Source organism: Pseudoliparis swirei, chromosome 20 (assembly GCF_029220125.1).
Source record: "Pseudoliparis swirei isolate HS2019 ecotype Mariana Trench chromosome 20, NWPU_hadal_v1, whole genome shotgun sequence".
Taxonomy (NCBI): Eukaryota; Metazoa; Chordata; class Actinopteri; order Perciformes; family Liparidae; genus Pseudoliparis; species Pseudoliparis swirei.
In genome coordinates, this window is record NC_079407.1 from 22,558,339 (window position 1) to 22,575,624 (window position 17,286).

At 49.6% G+C, this 17,286-nt stretch overlaps 2 protein-coding genes across 5 annotated transcripts in view; both read right to left on the reverse strand.

Moving 5' to 3' along the window:
- Window positions 1-17,085, reverse strand: part of si:cabz01090165.1 (uncharacterized protein LOC100333421 homolog) — a 349,850-nt gene extending 332,765 nt beyond the window's left edge. For all 4 annotated transcript variants that reach the window (XM_056440460.1, XM_056440458.1, XM_056440453.1 and 1 more), the window contains exon 1: window positions 15,811-17,085. The gene's annotated coding sequence lies outside the window, so the exon portion shown is untranslated. The remainder of the gene's footprint in view (window positions 1-15,810) is intronic.
- On the reverse strand, window positions 2,016-5,849 carry LOC130210333 (translation initiation factor IF-2-like). Its single transcript, XM_056440470.1, has 2 exons — window positions 5,037-5,849; window positions 2,016-2,429 (listed from the first exon to the last, which is right to left on the reverse strand). The coding sequence occupies exons 1-2, from the start codon at window positions 5,418-5,420 to the stop codon at window positions 2,250-2,252; spliced, it is 564 nt and encodes a 187-aa protein (XP_056296445.1). The 5' UTR covers window positions 5,421-5,849; the 3' UTR covers window positions 2,016-2,249.
- Window positions 17,086-17,286: the final 201 nt, after the last annotated feature.

Here is a 17,286-nt window from a genome sequence, read left to right on the forward strand (position 1 = left end):
CGGATAATAAACAATCATCCCACCAAATTTCATGTGATTCGGTTCAATACTTTTTGAGTTTTGCGAATAACACGCATACAAATAAATAAATAAATACACGGCGATCAAAACATAACCTTCCGGCATTTTCAATGCGAAGGTAAAAACAAATAAAACATGTTTTACCTCATAAAAAGTGGTGCAAACTCCAGCTCCTCTTCCACCACAGAGCAAACAATACCTTTAAAACACCAGCGTTGTTTAAAAGCATCCAGGTCTCCAATGTGTTTATAAAATCTGAACTCCAGCCAGAGTCTGGCTCTGATGCTACAGAGCCACACTGCCCTGGCTTCCTGCCCCTCTTTGTTTTCCACCCGGGACTTCCTTGTCAAATATATGGCCATTTTGGCTTCGCCGGATAAAAAATTAAGGAGCTGCCATTTTTCTTTTTCCGTCTTTTTGTAGGCAGCTCCCATGATAAAAACCTTCTCTGTAAAAGCCACATTAAAAAGACTAAACACCAATGTTAAAAGAGCGAAGAAACTCAAAAGTCTCTTACGCTCATTAAAAACATGGTAAATAGTCTCCCGGAGGTCACAGAAGGTGCACTGGCTCAGGACAGCGGGATTAATGACTGAAATAAAAGCGTTGGACGCGACAGCACCGTGTAAAATCCGCCACTGGAGGTCAGCGGTCCTTTTCTTCAGGGGAGGCTTGTATAGGACCCCCCACAGCGGGCCAGGGCCTCCATGCCCAAGTCTCTCTGACCACACAGTGGGCGGTCTGTTGCACAGTCTGGACCTGTTGATGCTCTTCACAAGGTTAAAATACAAAGTCTTCTTGTCTGCTTTGTTCAGTGTGCAGTTTTCTGGGTGGCTCGTTCTTAGCAGGGGGCCGGTGAGTCCCCCTAGCCCCGGGCTGAGGGAGATGTCTGGGAAGGGGTCTGCAGGGTCCGGCTCTGCTCTCTGCTGGCTGTAGTCGTTGAGGAGGCTCCTCTCCAACCCGGTCAGCCTCTGCCTCCACAGCTCCAGGAGCCTCCTCGCCACCCGGTCGGAATGCATCCCCAGCAGGGAGGCCAGGGCCGGGGGGTCGCTCAGCGTCGGCCCCACTGCATCCACCAACTGCTGCAGGGAAAGGGTCTTTGTTTGCAGCAGCGCCCCCGTTAGTCCAGGGGTGACGCTGCTGCTAATGTCCAGTTTTGCATTATAAATTAATGGTTCTCTCAACAACCAGAACAGAGAGTCAGACTGTGGGCACCTTTCGTGCTTAAAAAGGGCCCACGACTTGAAAACACCCTGATAAAAAGGAGGCAGCCCACTTAACTTTAAAAAGCTGGAGTCTATTAAAAACAGAGCAGTATCCAGCCCCAGGTTGTCAGCACGTCTGAGGATGCAGCTGGCCACGTCTCGCCACACTAAAAACCCCGGACTCGTTAAAAACTTCTGAACAAACTGTAATCTAAAAGTGGCTGTCCGGCTGGCCAGGTGGACGAGGCCCTGTCCCCCCTCCTCTCTGGCTAAAAACAGCACCCCCTGTGGCACCCAGTGTAGACCCTCCCAAAAGAAATCCACCATCTTCTTTTGTATGTTGGCTAAGAAGCCCGAGGGAGGGTCTAAAACGGTCAACCTGTGCCACAGTTGGGATGCAATAAGATTGTTTAAAACCAGTACTCTACCCTTAAAAGACATCTGGGGAGCAGCCACTTCCACTTGGAAAGTTTCCCCTCTATCTTCTCTGTGACGCCCTCCCAGTTCTTCTGGACCATGCTCGGTTTCCCCAGGTATATTCCTAAATATTTAAAACCGTCCTTTTTCCATATGAGCTTTTGTGGAAGAACCGGGAGGCCGCCACGCCACTCCCCCACAGCGAGGGCTTCGCTTTTCTTCCAGTTCACCCTCGCTGATGATGCCGTGCTAAAATCATGTACTATTTGATTTAAAAGGTTTACATCATTCTGATTCTTAATAAAAACAACAACGTCGTCGGCATATGCCGATAAAATCATTCTCTTACTAAAACCAGGTAAAACCAAACCATGTAGGCTAGAGCGTATTTTAATGAGGAGGGGCTCGAGGGAGAGTGCGTAGAGCATCCCGGACAGAGCACAGCCCTGCCGGACCCCTCTACTCACTCTAAAAGGAGCACACAGCCTGCCGTTTATCTTCAGCACACTCTCAACATTACTGTACAACACCTTGATCTTAGCTATGAAGCCAGCGCTGAACCCAAACTTCCCCAGAACTTTCCAGAGGAAGCCGTGTTCAACGCGGTCAAAAGCCTTTTCCTGATCTAGAGAAATCAGACCAGTGTCCATCCCCAACGAGCTGGAGACCTCCAAAACGTCCCGAATGAGGTGGACGTTGTCCACCATGGACCTGCCGGGCACACAGTAGGTCTGGTCCCGATGGAGGACCTGCTCCATAGCTCCCCTCAGCCTGGAGGCGAGGACCCTGGACAGAAGCTTGTAATCCACACACAGTAGAGACACAGGGCGCCAGTTACCGATATCCTGCGGGTTTCCTTTTTTTGGCAGTAGCGTTAGCACTGCCCTCCGGCAGGATATCGGCATGGAACCAGAGGCCAGACTCTCGTTAAACACCTCTAGGATGTCCCCTCCGAGGACATCCCAGTATTTCTTGTAAAACTCAGCGGGGAGGCCGTCGATCCCGGGGGCGCGCCCTCCCTGCATTCCCTGCAGGGCAGCTTTCAGCTCTTGGGGGGTTATGGGTCTGTCGAGCTCCTCATTAGTCTCCTCGGAGACCTGAGGCAGCTCCCCACAGAGCCCCTCCGTCGACTCTTCCTCCTCCCTATACTCAGTGGCATAAAGGGAGGAGTAAAACCCCACCGCTCGCTTCCGAATCTGGCTTGGTTCCACAACCGGCTGCCCTGCGTCCGTCAGCAGTGAGTGGATCACTCGCCCCTGCCCACTCCTCTTCTCCAGGCCAAAGAAGAAGCTAGAGGGAGTGTCCATCTCCGCGATGGTCTGGAATCGGGACCTGACCAGTGCGCCTTGTACTTTAACTTCGAACAGGTCGGCGAGAGCCGCCTTTTTTCTTTTGAGGACTTCAATATGTCCTCGATCTCCTGTGGACTCGCTTAAACTTTCTAGGTCCACTATCTCAGTCTCCAGGTCCTTCATAGATCTGGTGACGTCTCTAGTGACGTTGAAAGTGTGCTGCTGACAAAGGAGCTTAATTTCTACCTTACCACGGTCCCACCACTGCCTAAGATTATTAAAATCACTCTTCCTCAGCCTAAAAAAGCCCCAAAAATAAAACAACACCTCTCTAAAATTCCGATCGAAAGTTAAAACTGTATTAAAATGCCAATATGCACTCCTGGTTAAAAAGTTCCGAATAAAAACATGACATGAAACCAAAGAGTGATCAGTAAAACCAGCCGGAACAATGCTGCACATTTTAAAAATATTAAAATGGTGCTTAAAAACATAAATACGGTCTAACCTGGCTGAGGAGATCCTTCCCTCCCTAACGTTGGACCATGTGTACTGTCGGCAGTCTGGATGCATCCTTCTCCACACGTCCACCAGGCCATGAGAATGGACCAGCCTCCTCAGAACCTGCTGTGAAGCTGGATGTGGCTCTGTGTGGTTTCTGTCATTAAAATCATCCTCTGTGCAGTTAAAATCCCCGAACAAGAATAAAAAATCCTCCGAGGCACAGTCATTTAAAACATCATTAATTTTGGATAAAAACAGCTTCCTCTCTGTCCCAGTTGTTGGAGCATAGACATTTATAAAAACCACGTTAAAAAGGTCGAACTGTGCTTTCACAAAGAACAGCCTCCCCTCCACGATGTGTTTGACCTCCAGTGACCGCGGGCTGAAGGCCCTGGAGAAGAGGAAGCCCACTCCTCCGCTGAGGTTGGTGTTGTGGCTCAGGAGGACTTCGCCCACTCCCTCCTCCAGTCCGCCTCGTTGGTGCTGTCGCTGTGCGTCTCTTGTAAGAAGAGAACATCGTTGGCCTTCATCTTGTTAAATTCATAAATTGATGTTCTCTTCTTACTGTCCCTCGCTCCATTTACGTTTAAAACTCCGACTCTGAATGTGTTCATTAAAAGAAAAGAGTTTAAAAAACAAATAAAACTTAAAACCAACAAATCAAATAAAACACACATTGGAGCTCTCCACCTCCCCCTGCTGGATGCACTCCTTTACTTTGAGTAAAATCTTTTTAATCCTAAAAACCTCTTGCTTTTCAAACTTTTTCTTTTTCATATGATATCGGCAAGACTGTACAAAGGTCACGAGGTCAGGGAAGTGATCCCTGACCTCCACTTTCCTTTTGTTTTTTGTTCTGTGTAAAAACAGGCTTATTTCATCCACTGTGTGAAGTTTTTGAGCTTGACTGTTTGTTAAAATTAGAGGAGAGTCGCTGTCGTCTGCCCCCTCCTCATCACTGCTATCCTCCACCGGCCCCGCCCCTTGACTCCTCCTCCTCTCCTCCACCCTGCTGGCCTTGGCCTCGCTGCCGGCACTCTGGCCGCTCTTCTTTCTTTTCGGGGCCTCTTTCTGCCCCCCTGCTTCCTCCTTGTCCATCTCTACCTGCTCCGCCCCCTCCTCCCCTGCACCATCCTCCTCCACCTCTTCGACTCCACCCACCTGCCCTACCCCCGTCTTTTTTTCCCTTTTCCTCCTCTTTCCCACTTTCCTCATTATTCTCCACCCCACTCCCCACTTCCACCTCTAAGCCCGTGCCACCATCACCACCATCACCAATATTTTTTGTTGTTTTTTAAATCTTTTTTTGTTTGTTTTTTTCCCCTTCTTTTTCTTGTTTTCCTTCCTCCTCCCCACTTCCCACCTCACCCACAGCCTCTACCCCACTGCTCTTGGCAGATCCCCCCACATCCCCTCCATTTTCTTGGTCCGCTTTTCATTTTTTTCCTTTCCTCTCGTCGCTCCCGACTCCACCCACAGCCTGCTTCTCACTGCCCTGTCCAGCCTCCCCACCCTGTTCCACACCCTCGCCACCCTTACCCCCATCGCCACCATCACCACCATCACCCCCATCACTCACTCCCTCATTCATACTCACCACATGTGTGTCAGATACAGCAGCAGTGACGCCGCTCGCCGCGCTCTCTGCTGGAATCGGCGGCTCCGCAGCCGCAGCGCCAGCCGGCGCTCCGGCAGCGTCTCCTCTCAGAGACGCCGCGGTCGCAATCCCCGCTGCGGCGCCCCACGCTGGTGTAGCGCGACGCGGTGCTCCGGACGGACCCGAGCCGCCCGGACCAGCTGGTGCAGGGTCGCCGCGCTTCGAGCAGACCCTCGCGGTGTGCCCCTCCTCTCCGCAATGAAAGCACTTCATCTCCGATGAAGACGCGTAGACGTTATAGTTGAAATCATCTACTCTGACGCTGAAGCGCAGGTTTAACTCCGCGCTCCGGTCATTGAGTATCATATAAATGATGTGCTTCATCTCGCTCTATCTCATCGGGGAGACCAGTTTTCCGTGCCGGGAGAGCTCTCTGCTGAGAAACTCATCGGAGATGAGCAGAGGGACGTTTGAAACGATGACTCTGGTGGACGGCTGATCCCGCGGAAACACCTGCACAAACAAATCTCCCACCGAGAGACCCTCCTCTACCACTCGGCTCACCTTCCCCACCTGATCCAGGAAGATCACGACCGAGCCGTTCATCTTGCCGGCGGACTTCACGCTGCTGAACCCGACTTTCTTCCCGACTGCCCGAGCCAATTCCTCCACGCTGCACGAGGAGTCACCGGAGATCTTTATCCCGTGTCTCCTCATGAGCAGCGGGGGGGGGAACCGGGGCAAACATTTCCGCCACGCACCGAGCCCGGTGAGGCACCGGCAGCGGGAAGACACCCAGAGAAAAACCCAAATAATCACCAAACAAATTAAACTACTGTGAAACCCAACTAATACACCACATAAACTAAATACAAACAAACTATGAAAGAATAGAAAAGAGAGAAACACACAGACAACGCTCCGCAGCTCTCACACACACACCCTGTCGCTCTGACGCTCAGCGTGAACTGAGAGAGAGAGAGAGAGAGAGAGAGAGAGAGAGAGAGAGAGAGAGAGAGAGAGAGAGAGAGAGAGAGAGAGAGAGAGAGAGAGAGAGAGAGAGATTTTTAGACACTAAACTAAAGTCCACTGAGGACAGGAAGTGCCTCCTGCCCTCCGTCTTGAGGCTGAAGCTCCTCCCAGTGCTGAGGCTCTGGCTCCTCCTCTTCACTCAATCTCTCCTCTCGCCCTCCTCTCATCGTCCACCACCTGCAGCACCTTTCGGAGGTCGCACAGGATCTTTTTGAGCCTGTAGAACTCCTGTGGCGTGAAGGCTCCTCTCTCGTCCCTGCACGTCAGGAAAGTGGCGGACAGGTAGAACTTATCCCTGCAGAAGTGGTCCTCCACCTTCACGTGCCACTCCTGCTTGGTCTTCCGGAGGAACTCTTTGATCTCCTCCACACTGTAGTGTGGATCAGAGTCGGAGTCTTCCTCCGAGCTGGACTCTGGCTCCGCCCCCCTCGTCCTGGACCTCCTTCTTCCCGCCGTCACCTTCTTTGCCTGTGGGTTCCCTCCGTCACCTCCTCCACCCTTCCTCTTTAAACGGGGGACTCTGAGGTTCTCCTCCTCCGCCTCCATGTCCACCTCACTGTCTGACAGCCTCACCTCCCTGACACCTGTCTCCCTCTCTTCCTCTGACTCCTCTTCACCTTCCTGGGCCACCTCAGCCCCAGCCCCACCCTCTTCTCTCCTCTCTTCCTCACCCTGCTGTCCTGTGACCGTCTCCCCCTCGTCTCTCCTCTCCTCCTCAACCTCTTGTTCTGCACCTGCCCCTCCCTCCTCTCTCCTCTCCTCCTCCTCTACCTCCTCACCCTGCTGGCCTGTGACCGTCTCCCCCTCTCCCTCCTCACCTTGTTGGACTGGCCCAGTGCCCCCCTCCTCTTCCTCCTCCACAACCTGCTGGGCACCCCCCGTCTCTGCCTGCTCTCCCTCTTCATCCTGCTGGGAGCCCCCAGTTCCTGCCTGCTCTCTCTCCTCCCCCCTCTGGGTACCTGCAGTCCCTGGTTGCTCCCCCTCCCCCCCTGCTGTGCACCCCCCGTGCCCTCCGCACCCCCCTGGTTCTGCCCCCGAGGAGCCGCCCTGCTGGTGTTCTGCTCAGCAGCTCTCCACCGGTGGCAGTCCCTGGCTATGTGCCCCTCTCGCCCGCAGATGAAGCACTTCCCGTTCCCTGAGGAGATGTAAATTGGGTACTCGTGCCCGGCCACCCTGATAAACACCCGGAAGCAGAGCTCTTCTCCCCTTTTATTTAGGATCATTGAGAGATGCCTCCGGTGGAACCACACATGCCTCATCCGGGAGGATTTCCACCCTGAGGGGATCTTCTTCAACCGGGACACCACCTTCCCGTGCTTTACCAGCTCCTTCAAAATCACCTCCTCTTTTATAAAAGGAGGCACGTTGGCCACGGTGACCCGAACCGACGGTGTGGCCAGCGGCGCCACCGGCACATACATGCCCCTGATCACCACCCCCGACACCACCACCTCGTTCACCTTCGTCACGCTGTCTATAAACAGCACCACCGCTCCGTTCATACGGGCAGCGGACCGCATGCAGTTGTCGCCGACCACGTCGCCCACTGCCAGCCCCACCTCCTCCTCCCAGCACGGGAAACTCGGCGCCACTCTAATCCCGTGTACCCGCGTGAGGAAGCTCATGTCCTCCATGACTAGCTCCCCGCTAGCCGCACGCCGCTAACGCGCACACAGACACACAAACAAAAACCTCCGTGAACTCACACACTCACACAGACAGTCGGGTGAACCCACACACACTCACAGCAAACATACCTGTTAACCCAGTCACTCTTTAGCGTGGAAAAACCACCTTTAAACCAAACAACTCTCCTCTGCTCCACAACCACACGTCCTCTCACGCTGAGAGAGAGAGAGAGAGAGAAAGACCAAGATAGAGACTAAGAGAGAGAGAGAGAGAAAGACCAAGATAGAGACCAAGAGAGAGAGAGAGAGACAAAGACCAAGATAGAGACCAAGAGAGAGAGAGAAAGACAAAGATAGAGACCAAGAGAGAGAGAGAGAGACCAAGATAGAGACCAAGAGAGAGAGAGAGAGACAAAGACCAAGATAGAGACCAAGAGAGAGAGAGAGAGACAAAGACCAAGATAGAGACCAAGAGAGAGAGAGAGAGACCAAGATAGAGACCAAGATTGAGACCAAGATCGAGAGAGAGAGAGAGAGAGAGACAAAGACCAAGATAGAGACCAAGAGAGAGAGAGAGACTAAGATAGAGACCAAGATAGAGAGAGAGAGAGAGAAAGACCAAGAGAGAGAGACTAAGATAGAGACCAAGATAGAGAGAGAGAGAGACCAAGATAGAGACCAAGAGAGAGAGAGAGAGAAAGACCAAGATAGAGACCAAGAGAGAGAGAGAGATACAAAGACCAAGATAGAGACCAAGAGAGAGAGAGAGACCAAGAGAGAGAGAGAGACAAAGACCAAGATAGAGACCAAGAGAGAGAGAGAGAGACCAAGATAGAGACCAAGATTGAGACCAAGATCGAGAGAGAGAGATAGAGAGAGACAAAGACCAAGATAGAGACCAAGAGAGAGAGAGAGACTAAGATAGAGACCAAGATAGAGAGAGAGAGAGAGACCAAGATAGAGACCAAGAGTGAGAGAGAGAGAGACCAAGATAGAGAGAGAGAGAGAGACCAAGATAGAGAGAGAGAGAGAGACCAAGATAGAGTGAGAGAGAGAGATCAAGATAGAGAGAGAGATAGGAATGAGTTGTGTGGCAGAGAGAAAGAGACGGGTGGAGGGGGAAAGGATGTAGATGAATGACGTAGATTGATCCAGTGGAATGGAAACAGAAAGACGGAGCGAGGCGTGAGGAGCATGACATCGTGGTCCTGCTAAGATGAGCATCTGCCCCCCATACTGAATTCACACTGGGGGGGGGGGGCTCACATTCAATTTAAACTTGACACGATTTCCCATATTTCTCATGAATACCTCAGCTTTCAGATCACACAAAGACTCACTGCGGCGACACGAGGGAGCGAAGACGTGACGCTGCGCCGCTATCTGATCGGAGCTTTTTTAATTCAATTCAGGCCGGATCCTCACCGCCATGAGAGGGGATCTGAACCCGTGTTTGTCTCAAAGGAAGTCACTGAAGCACAGAGGAAGAACAAGAACCATGTATTAGTGAAACCGGAGATGTAAAGTGTGATGAGAAAACTAACCAAAGAAGGTCATGGTTAGTTTTCTTTCAAAAGGTCAAAGTTTGGGGATAAAACCGTCCTGACATAATATCGTTTAGGGTTTCGGTTTAATAACAAACGCAAGAACTAGGATATATATATCACTAGTTACCATCAAATATATGTTGGAACTGGATTATTCTTTTTACAAAAGAGTCTTTGCTTATGAATTAATAAATTCAAGATTTAATCTACTCTAAACATATCTAACTAGTGACAAATGCTCACCAGTGTCCAAAAGCAAAAATATTAAAGTAACAGAGAAAACCAGGAAGTACACATAAATTGGCAAATTATTTTGGCACAAAAAGTGGCTCAGGAAATATAACTGATTATTACAATGTTGTTAACTTCTGTTATTCAAATGATAAATTAAAGAATTCCCCATTTCGATCATTTCATTTGTTCGTGACACTCAAACAACCCAGTGCTCCGTCGTCCCTCGATGCCAAAACATCTGCACCAGATGTGAAACCGCTCGGCTTTTAATGTACTTCAAAAATGATCCTGGGCCACGTCAACAAATAAGGACAACCGGGTCAAACTCCAAAAATAATGAATAACAATAGAAACATGGACTCTTGGACTCCATCATTTCACACCACTGTTCATTCCTCCAGTAATCTGACAAAGCAAAGGAACTGCAATCCCTTATTTGGGCACAAATGTTGGTCACATGGTCTGCACAGAAAAGCTTTTATCACGAAACAATTCACCAAAATAAACTGGAGGCGAAACACAGAGAGGAGTGGCGAAGATGAGGAGGGGAAGAAATACATTAACACTTCATACAATAGGCCTAGCTCAGTGGGGTAAGAGGGCCGTCCTGCAACCGCAAGGTTGTGGGTTCGATCCCCGCTCTCCCCATTAGTTGCAAGTCGAAGTGTCCTTGAGCAAGGCACTGAACCCCTAGTTGCTTCCCGGGCGCATCACTGCAGCCCACTGCTCCTTAATAACTAAGGATGGGTTAAATGCAGAGAACTAATTTCCCCTTGCGGATTAATAAAAGTGTATATTTAATTTACAAGTATTGGTGTCATGTGTGAGAGTTTGTGAAAACAACGACTAATGACAGATCACAGAGGGAATCAATAACCCAACACTGGTTTAGACTCCAGCTACTGGGACAGTGATTTTCAATCCTAACAGTCTCAGACTCCACCTCGTAGTGTGAAAAAGATCCGTTCTAAAATGGGAACGGGTTAATACACATGTTCTCACCACCGTTCTCTTTGCTTGAGGAGCAAATCTATTGAAATAAAAATATGTTTGAAGTTCGTATTCTCTGCAGCAGTGGTGATGTTTGTATTCGTGCCGTGTCGGCGCACCGCTGCCGCCTGAATGAAACAGAAAACGACACATGCCATGTCAACAAAGCGAGCAACAGCAGAAAAGGAAATGAAATTGTGTAGATAAGAAGGACCACCTGGGGACCAGAGAAAGAAGTATGAATAACCATTATAGGTTTTCTTTTAAATGTGATGTTTAGTAGAAGGCGGGCGACCTGTGGCGCACCTGCAACATGTCTCCCCTCCCCGAGCCAATCACAGAATCTCTGGAAAGGAATCGGAAAGAAAGAATGCCGGCGAGGCGAGTGAGCTGGCAGGGTTTCGATGGGCAGATGGAGGAAGAGGCAGATGGGTGAATGGATGGAGGGATTGGGGGTATATCTCTAGGCCGGGGGGGGATTAAGATACGGATTAATTATTTAACCAGACAGGATGGAAAGTCTCCAACGGAATGTAAACCACACATTATGATCTGGGCATTTGTGACAGCCTCTTACCTGATGATCTGTCGCTGGAGTGGGGGCGTTATTACATAACAGGCATTTATGGGTCACAAGTACCGCTTCTGGAATTCACTCTGTAGGCCCACTCCACTGAAAAACGACAACAATTAAATAAAACAGCTAACGACAGCATTGAATATGACATTTTCCAGAAAAGATTTCTGCATGATGGCTCGCAGAGATCAAACCACAACCTCTTTTGAAGAGGAAAAACTGCTTGGAGGAGATTAGAAGTGATTTGTTTTGTCGCCGGCGTCCATGTTGAAGAACAGAGAAGTCTAATGACAAATGACCTGGACGGTAACATATGACAATGATCCTTTCTACGGCTGCTACAACAAATCGATAACATCGATAAAAATCGATTATTAGAATAGTCGGCAACCAATTTCATGATCAATTTGTTGTGTCGCGAGATTATTTCGCCACTCAATAAATCACGGAGATGTCTGAGTATAATGAAAACAAGTTTGAACGAGGAGCGGAGGTAGAGAAAAGACCATAATGCTGCGTTGCGAAATATATCCACGTGTAAAGCGGAACTAGTGGTTCATTATTACGTGGTGGTTTGCACGGAGCAAAGCAACGGAGATAAGCCACGCCCCCTTTCAGGCACGGATCCACACATAGCCGGGCAAGTAAACTCAAGCGGGTAAAGTTCTGTTTTTGAATAAAGGGATGGAAATTAATGTTTTTTTTATCCGATTCATAAAAAAATATTTTTTTAATCGGAAGTTGCAGCCCTAATCATTTCAAAGTGTGACGTACCCCCGCATTAGTCCCTGCAAGCCTGATTTGTTCCTGTTATTTAATGTCAAAATCCATTTCGCCGTTTCATTTCATGCAGCCACAGAATCTTTATTAATTTCACAGGGAGACTAGATTGAGGGAAATTGTGATTAATAAACACTCAATATTTTATATTCCCCCTCAAAACATCATGGTTCATCTAATATCCAAATGGGGAACATGAACATAGTTAATCCAGGCGGAAACCTCTGGTTCTGACGAGTGAAACCAATGTGGAAGTGCCTTTAATGTGCCTTCTCTCTACTGGCCAGTAGAGGGCGACTCCTCAGGTTGTATAGAAGACGATGAGAAAACGACTTTACTTCCCTCTTGATTTATTCCCTCAGTGAATATTGTAAACATGACTTTATGGTCTTAATCTCCAGTTTCAAGTCTTTTCAATACAGCATGATGTTCATTGAGTAAATGATGGTCCATTAAAGTCAAATAGACCGAAGATCAGGGTATGTCTTAAGGCGGGGCTTACTGTGATTGACAGATAGCTGCTGCTATCAGAGCCCTATGTGGCATCTCGACGTCACTCCTCTCCATTCTGAAAATGGGAAATTTGGTTCGTGGGTTGCGAAAAAAGCCAAGATGGCGACCGAGGCTTCGTCATCAGTCCACTAAGCAGTGGGCGACATCGCCATGACGACGTTCACTTCTTATATACAGTCTGAGGTTTTTTACATATTTGTCTCCTGTCAGTAGGTTCCTGAATTGATGAAGGAATAGAATGGGCTTCATCGTATCGACCTTGCGTAATAGATCGAAACAGATGTAACCAGATGGCTTTCAAAGCTATTCGTCAAATGTTATAAAATGTATCCATAAAGCAGACCGGTGTTTCTTTTTTTCAATTTTGGTATGCAAAGTCTACCCGATTAGGATGCATACGGCGTGTGATCTTTCATGATAACAGTCGGGTCTCTCTGTGTCTGTCTGAGGAGGGGGGGGGGGGGGAAATGAGCCAAAGAAATGTGTCTTCGGTAGAGGAAGGTGGAAAACACATCAGAGCGGGATGCGAGAGTTAAGGTGCGTTCACACCAAAAGCAAAACTATTTTTCGCGTCGCCCCAAAACGTGTGAGTTTACTCGCTCGACAGTTCACCGTGTTCTCGCCATGAGCGTCGAGACGCTCCGCGAGGGGCGGGACTTATCTCCGTGTCTCGTCTCCGTAAAGACCGTTATCATCTCCTTCATCCACCAGAATAACTAACCACTAGTTCTGCTTTATACTTGTTGTGGACGTCCCACACACTAACGCCCTGGTGTTTGGGTTCATGACGTCACCCGTAGGCTCACTCAGCTCGGTCACTTTCACCGATGAAGTTACTGTTACGTCTGGAAGACTTCCGCTTCCAGCGCGACGAGAGCGGAACTCAAGAGCCGATTGGCCCGAGTTGCGAGATGACCGCCTCAAAGATGAAATATTTCAACTCGGGGCGAAAATTGAAAACGCGTCGCCCACATCGCGTCGCCCCAAACGCGCCGCCCGGGAAAATATCGCGTCTATCGCAGCCACACGCGTCTGTACGTTGACTTTTCATGGGATTGGGTCGCGCGAAAAAATAGTTTCCCTTTTGGTGTGAACGCACCTTAACACGTGGACTGGTTTGTGGACCCGGGGCCGCTCCTTAGAGGGCACAGGATGATAACAACTGGCCTTAATGACCACGTTTGACGCATGTTCAGCATAGTGCAAAGACAGAGAGCCACGGAGGAACACTGTATCTGATCTCGGTGCTGAGGTCCCACATCAGCTCTTGGGAGAGGCTCCTACAGCAGATGTATGACACATGAGAATTGGCATTTAGTCTGAATGAACGGATTAAACTGAGACTCTTTCACAAGGATGTCGAGCAAAAAACACGGCGAGGTGTCTCAATTCCATCCATCGCAGGTTGACGTCGAGACGGTTCTGCAGGGCCCGACTTGAACTTGTTGGACTTGTTGGCAACAGTCCTGCAACAACACCTTCAGAGTCACCGTTTCTCACCCTGACCTCTGACCTCTGTCTTCGGGGAGGGTTCATTGAGAAGAGAATATCTGAAGTAGAATCAATAACATATGTATCTGTGGTTATTTGTCGTTTGTGTCCACGGATACAAATTTAGCTTTAATTCATTTGAAGAACCACAAATACATAATAAGTTGAAAAGTTTTTTTTGGAAGCCTGTGTAAATAAAAGCCTGAGCTGTTTTGGTTGCTAACGTAACTGTCGCTGCTTAGTGAAACATAATATTCAGCTATATTTAGATTCTTCTGGCGTCTTACACATATTCCAAGTGATGGATACTTATTGTGATAATTACCGTGCATAAGTGTGCACATAGTTTGCTGCTGCTTTGTTATCATCTAAAGTGACCGAGCTGAGTGAGCCTACGGGTGACGTCATGAACCCAAACACGAGGGCGTCAACAACAAATATAAAGCAGAACTAGTGGTTAGTTATTCTGGTGGATGAAAGAGATGATAACGGTCTTTACGGAGAAGAGACACGGAGATAAGCCCCGCCCCTCGCGGAGTGTCGCGACGCTCATGGTGAGAACACGGTGAACGGTCGAGCGAGTAAACTCACGCGTTTTGGGCGACGCGAAAAATCGCTTCGCTTTTGGTGTGAACGCACCTTTCGTCCACACACTATCAGCTGATAGGTTGCAACCACACGTCATGGAAGAGCTCACTGTGACGCTAAAGCTAAGAAGCAACGTTGATAAACTATGCCAGAGATGGTCTTGAAACCATCAGGAGCCCAATGTGGCATCAACCATGTCGGACCTCTCCGTGGTCCTGGAACCATCAAGGCCTCAGTGCGGCACCACGGCCATGTCGGACCTCTCCGTGGTCCTGAATGAATCTCCTCCTGATCCACCACAAGCAGCGTGGTCTAGTTCTGGTTTACTGTCTTGTCCGATGTTATTTTCTCTCTGTCGTGGTTTCACAGGTTCTCGGGGATCCTCTCTTTTCTGTCCCTCAAAGTACCTCAAATCTGCTCATAATCGGTGAAACATGTTGGTTTGGATATGTTGCCAGTTCTGAACGTTGTGTGTGTCCCCCGTACTCTTTAGCCCTACTGCCATTTCACCGGCTCTCCTTTTGCTCTCGCCACCCTCCTCTCACACCCTCTGCACCCTTTTCCCACCCTTTCCCCTCTCGTTTCTCCTCTCTGTTATCTTCACTTCATTGCAATCTCCTCTCCTCTGCCCTTGTCTTTTTTTTGTATGCAACCCTTGTTGAGGATAAGGAATGGCCTCCTTCCTCCCCACAACCCCCCCTTCCCACGCACACACACACACACACACAAACACACACACACACTCCCCTCTTGTGTTTTCATCTCCGAGCCTCCTGCATCATACATGTGGCTGTAACGCCAGTCAACTGGAGCGGCATGATGAGGCAGCTTTAGAAACAGAGAGTGAGACGGATAGATGAGAGAGAGAGAGAGAGAGAAGGCTCCCCCAAGATGGGTTCTATTACTTCGCTCCCACCCACCCACGTGCGCGCGAACGTATGCACCCGTACACGCGCACAAACGAGCCCAAAGCACGCGCACATTCCCATGCAGGCACGGCGGCGCCAGCCATATAGGCCAGCAAGAAGAACTCTAAATGAATCACAGAGAAGTGAGTCGGCAAAAACAACAACAATTAATTATTCCGCCGTTTGAAGCAGCAGAATGGAACAACTGTCATCAAGTGCGCGAGCGCCGGTGTATTCGATTTTTTGGGGGGTAGAGCTTTAAATAAATCACCCTTACGCCCTGAGAGAATGGCAGAGTCCACCAACAGTGCCCTAATCGGATTACAGCGATGATTCATTGCGCACTAAAACTATTGTTGGCACCGCAGTGAGCCTCAAGGCATCCCCGTGGCATGAAGAAAAAAAAACTGCATCGCAGAGCTCGGTCCCGCCGAGCATCCTCCGCCATCTCACACACCCTGCGTTATTAATATCAATCAGCCTTACCTTCATCGATCTCCTATATCGGCTCGCCTCCTTTTCACCAGAATCCCTTCTTCTTCCTTTTCTTTTCTTGTTGTTTTTCTTCTTCTTCCTCCTCTCACGCTTCGTCCGCTTCACAGATGAATTTTAAATCACAAGGCTTTTGAGAAAAAAAAGATGAAAAAGGAAGAAAAAAAGAAGATAATGTGCCCGCCTATCCCAACTCCTGCGCTCCTCTACCGCGGGACTCCTTTCCCATCCACACAGAGAGAGAGAGAGAGAGAGAGAGAGAGAGAGAGAGAGAGAGAGAGAGAGAGAGAGAGACTCGGTAGTTTTCTGGAGGCTGAATAGTCGGGACTGTGTGTGTGTTTGGGGGGGGGGGCAGTAGCAGCGGAATTACTGGAACAGACGTGCGTGCATTCGGGCAGAAGAAAGAGAGAGAAGGGGAGAGATAAATACAAAAAAGGAAGGGGGGGGGCAATCAGGTGCCGGTGGTCCTCACGGTGCAAACCCACGACAAGCCCTCACGTACACGTCCACAGACGAGAAGGATGGGTGGATGATGCTCATCTCAAGTCCCGATAATAGTAATTGTGCCGGTGTACTCTGAAACCCAAATGAGAAACTATACACCAGCGCGGAGTGTGTCCTTGAGTTCAAATAACATTTCCTTTATCCGAGCATCAGTTCCTCGGAGGAAGAGGGGCTTTGGAACGGGTAGTCTGTTCTCCAGAACGCGCAGCTATCCGTCCAGGTTGGGCCTATTTAACAAACACAATACATTTCAATCCAACCACCAAACAGAAAAAACAATATTCCGGCAATGCGCGCGGTTTCCATCCGTCAGCGCGCAGACGCTGTCCCTCTGGCCCCTTTTCTCCCGCTAAAACCTAGAGAGAAGATGCAATCCCGGTCCCGTAGACTCGAAGCTGGTCCGGGCGGTGTCCAGCTGCGTCCTCCGTGATCAATTATAAATCACACAACTGACAATGTGATCCACTCTGGTAATCCACCGAGGGCTGCTAGAAACATTCTTCAAGGGGAGATGAAGAGAATCCCGATGTTGGTGCGATAATGGTGTTGAAGCTCTCCGTTCACCTTGCCATCTCTCAGCGGAAGCGCGCGCGGCTCTGCAGACCGTAAATCGCCTATTTTTAGGGAGGGGAACGAGAGAAAACAACCCGCCGGTGGAGACAGAGGTAATCCCGGAGCGAGGCTCCGGCGCGTCACTGTGTCGGTCAGCTGTCCTCCTCCGTCCGGCTCAGTCCTCCGCGCCGCGGCCCCTCCAGCTCAGCGGCAGACGGCTGAAACTTTGAATTCCTGCAGTCGAGATCTCAGCGCGTGCAACCTTGCGGGTTGGAGGCGGCTGCGTGGCGCACGAGGGCTGAGTGACTGGCGGTGGAAGGGGGGCTCTTTCGTTTACAGGAGAGGCTGCGCGAGGTGTTCGAACAAAAAAGACACCCCCTTACTGCCTGCTTCTGTGTATCCTGTAGTGATGTA

What these genes read in the sequence shown, in the direction of transcription:
- LOC130210333 (XM_056440470.1), bottom strand. Translation starts at nt 5,420, where the DNA reads ATGAAGCACATCATTTATATGATACTCAATGACCGGAGCGCGGAGTTA. An exon ending in CTGTATCTGACACACATGTG is followed by an intron (nt 2,430 to 5,036) that starts GTGAGTATGAAT and finishes GCTTCTGTCCAG; the next exon opens with GGTCCTCGCCTCCAGGCTGA.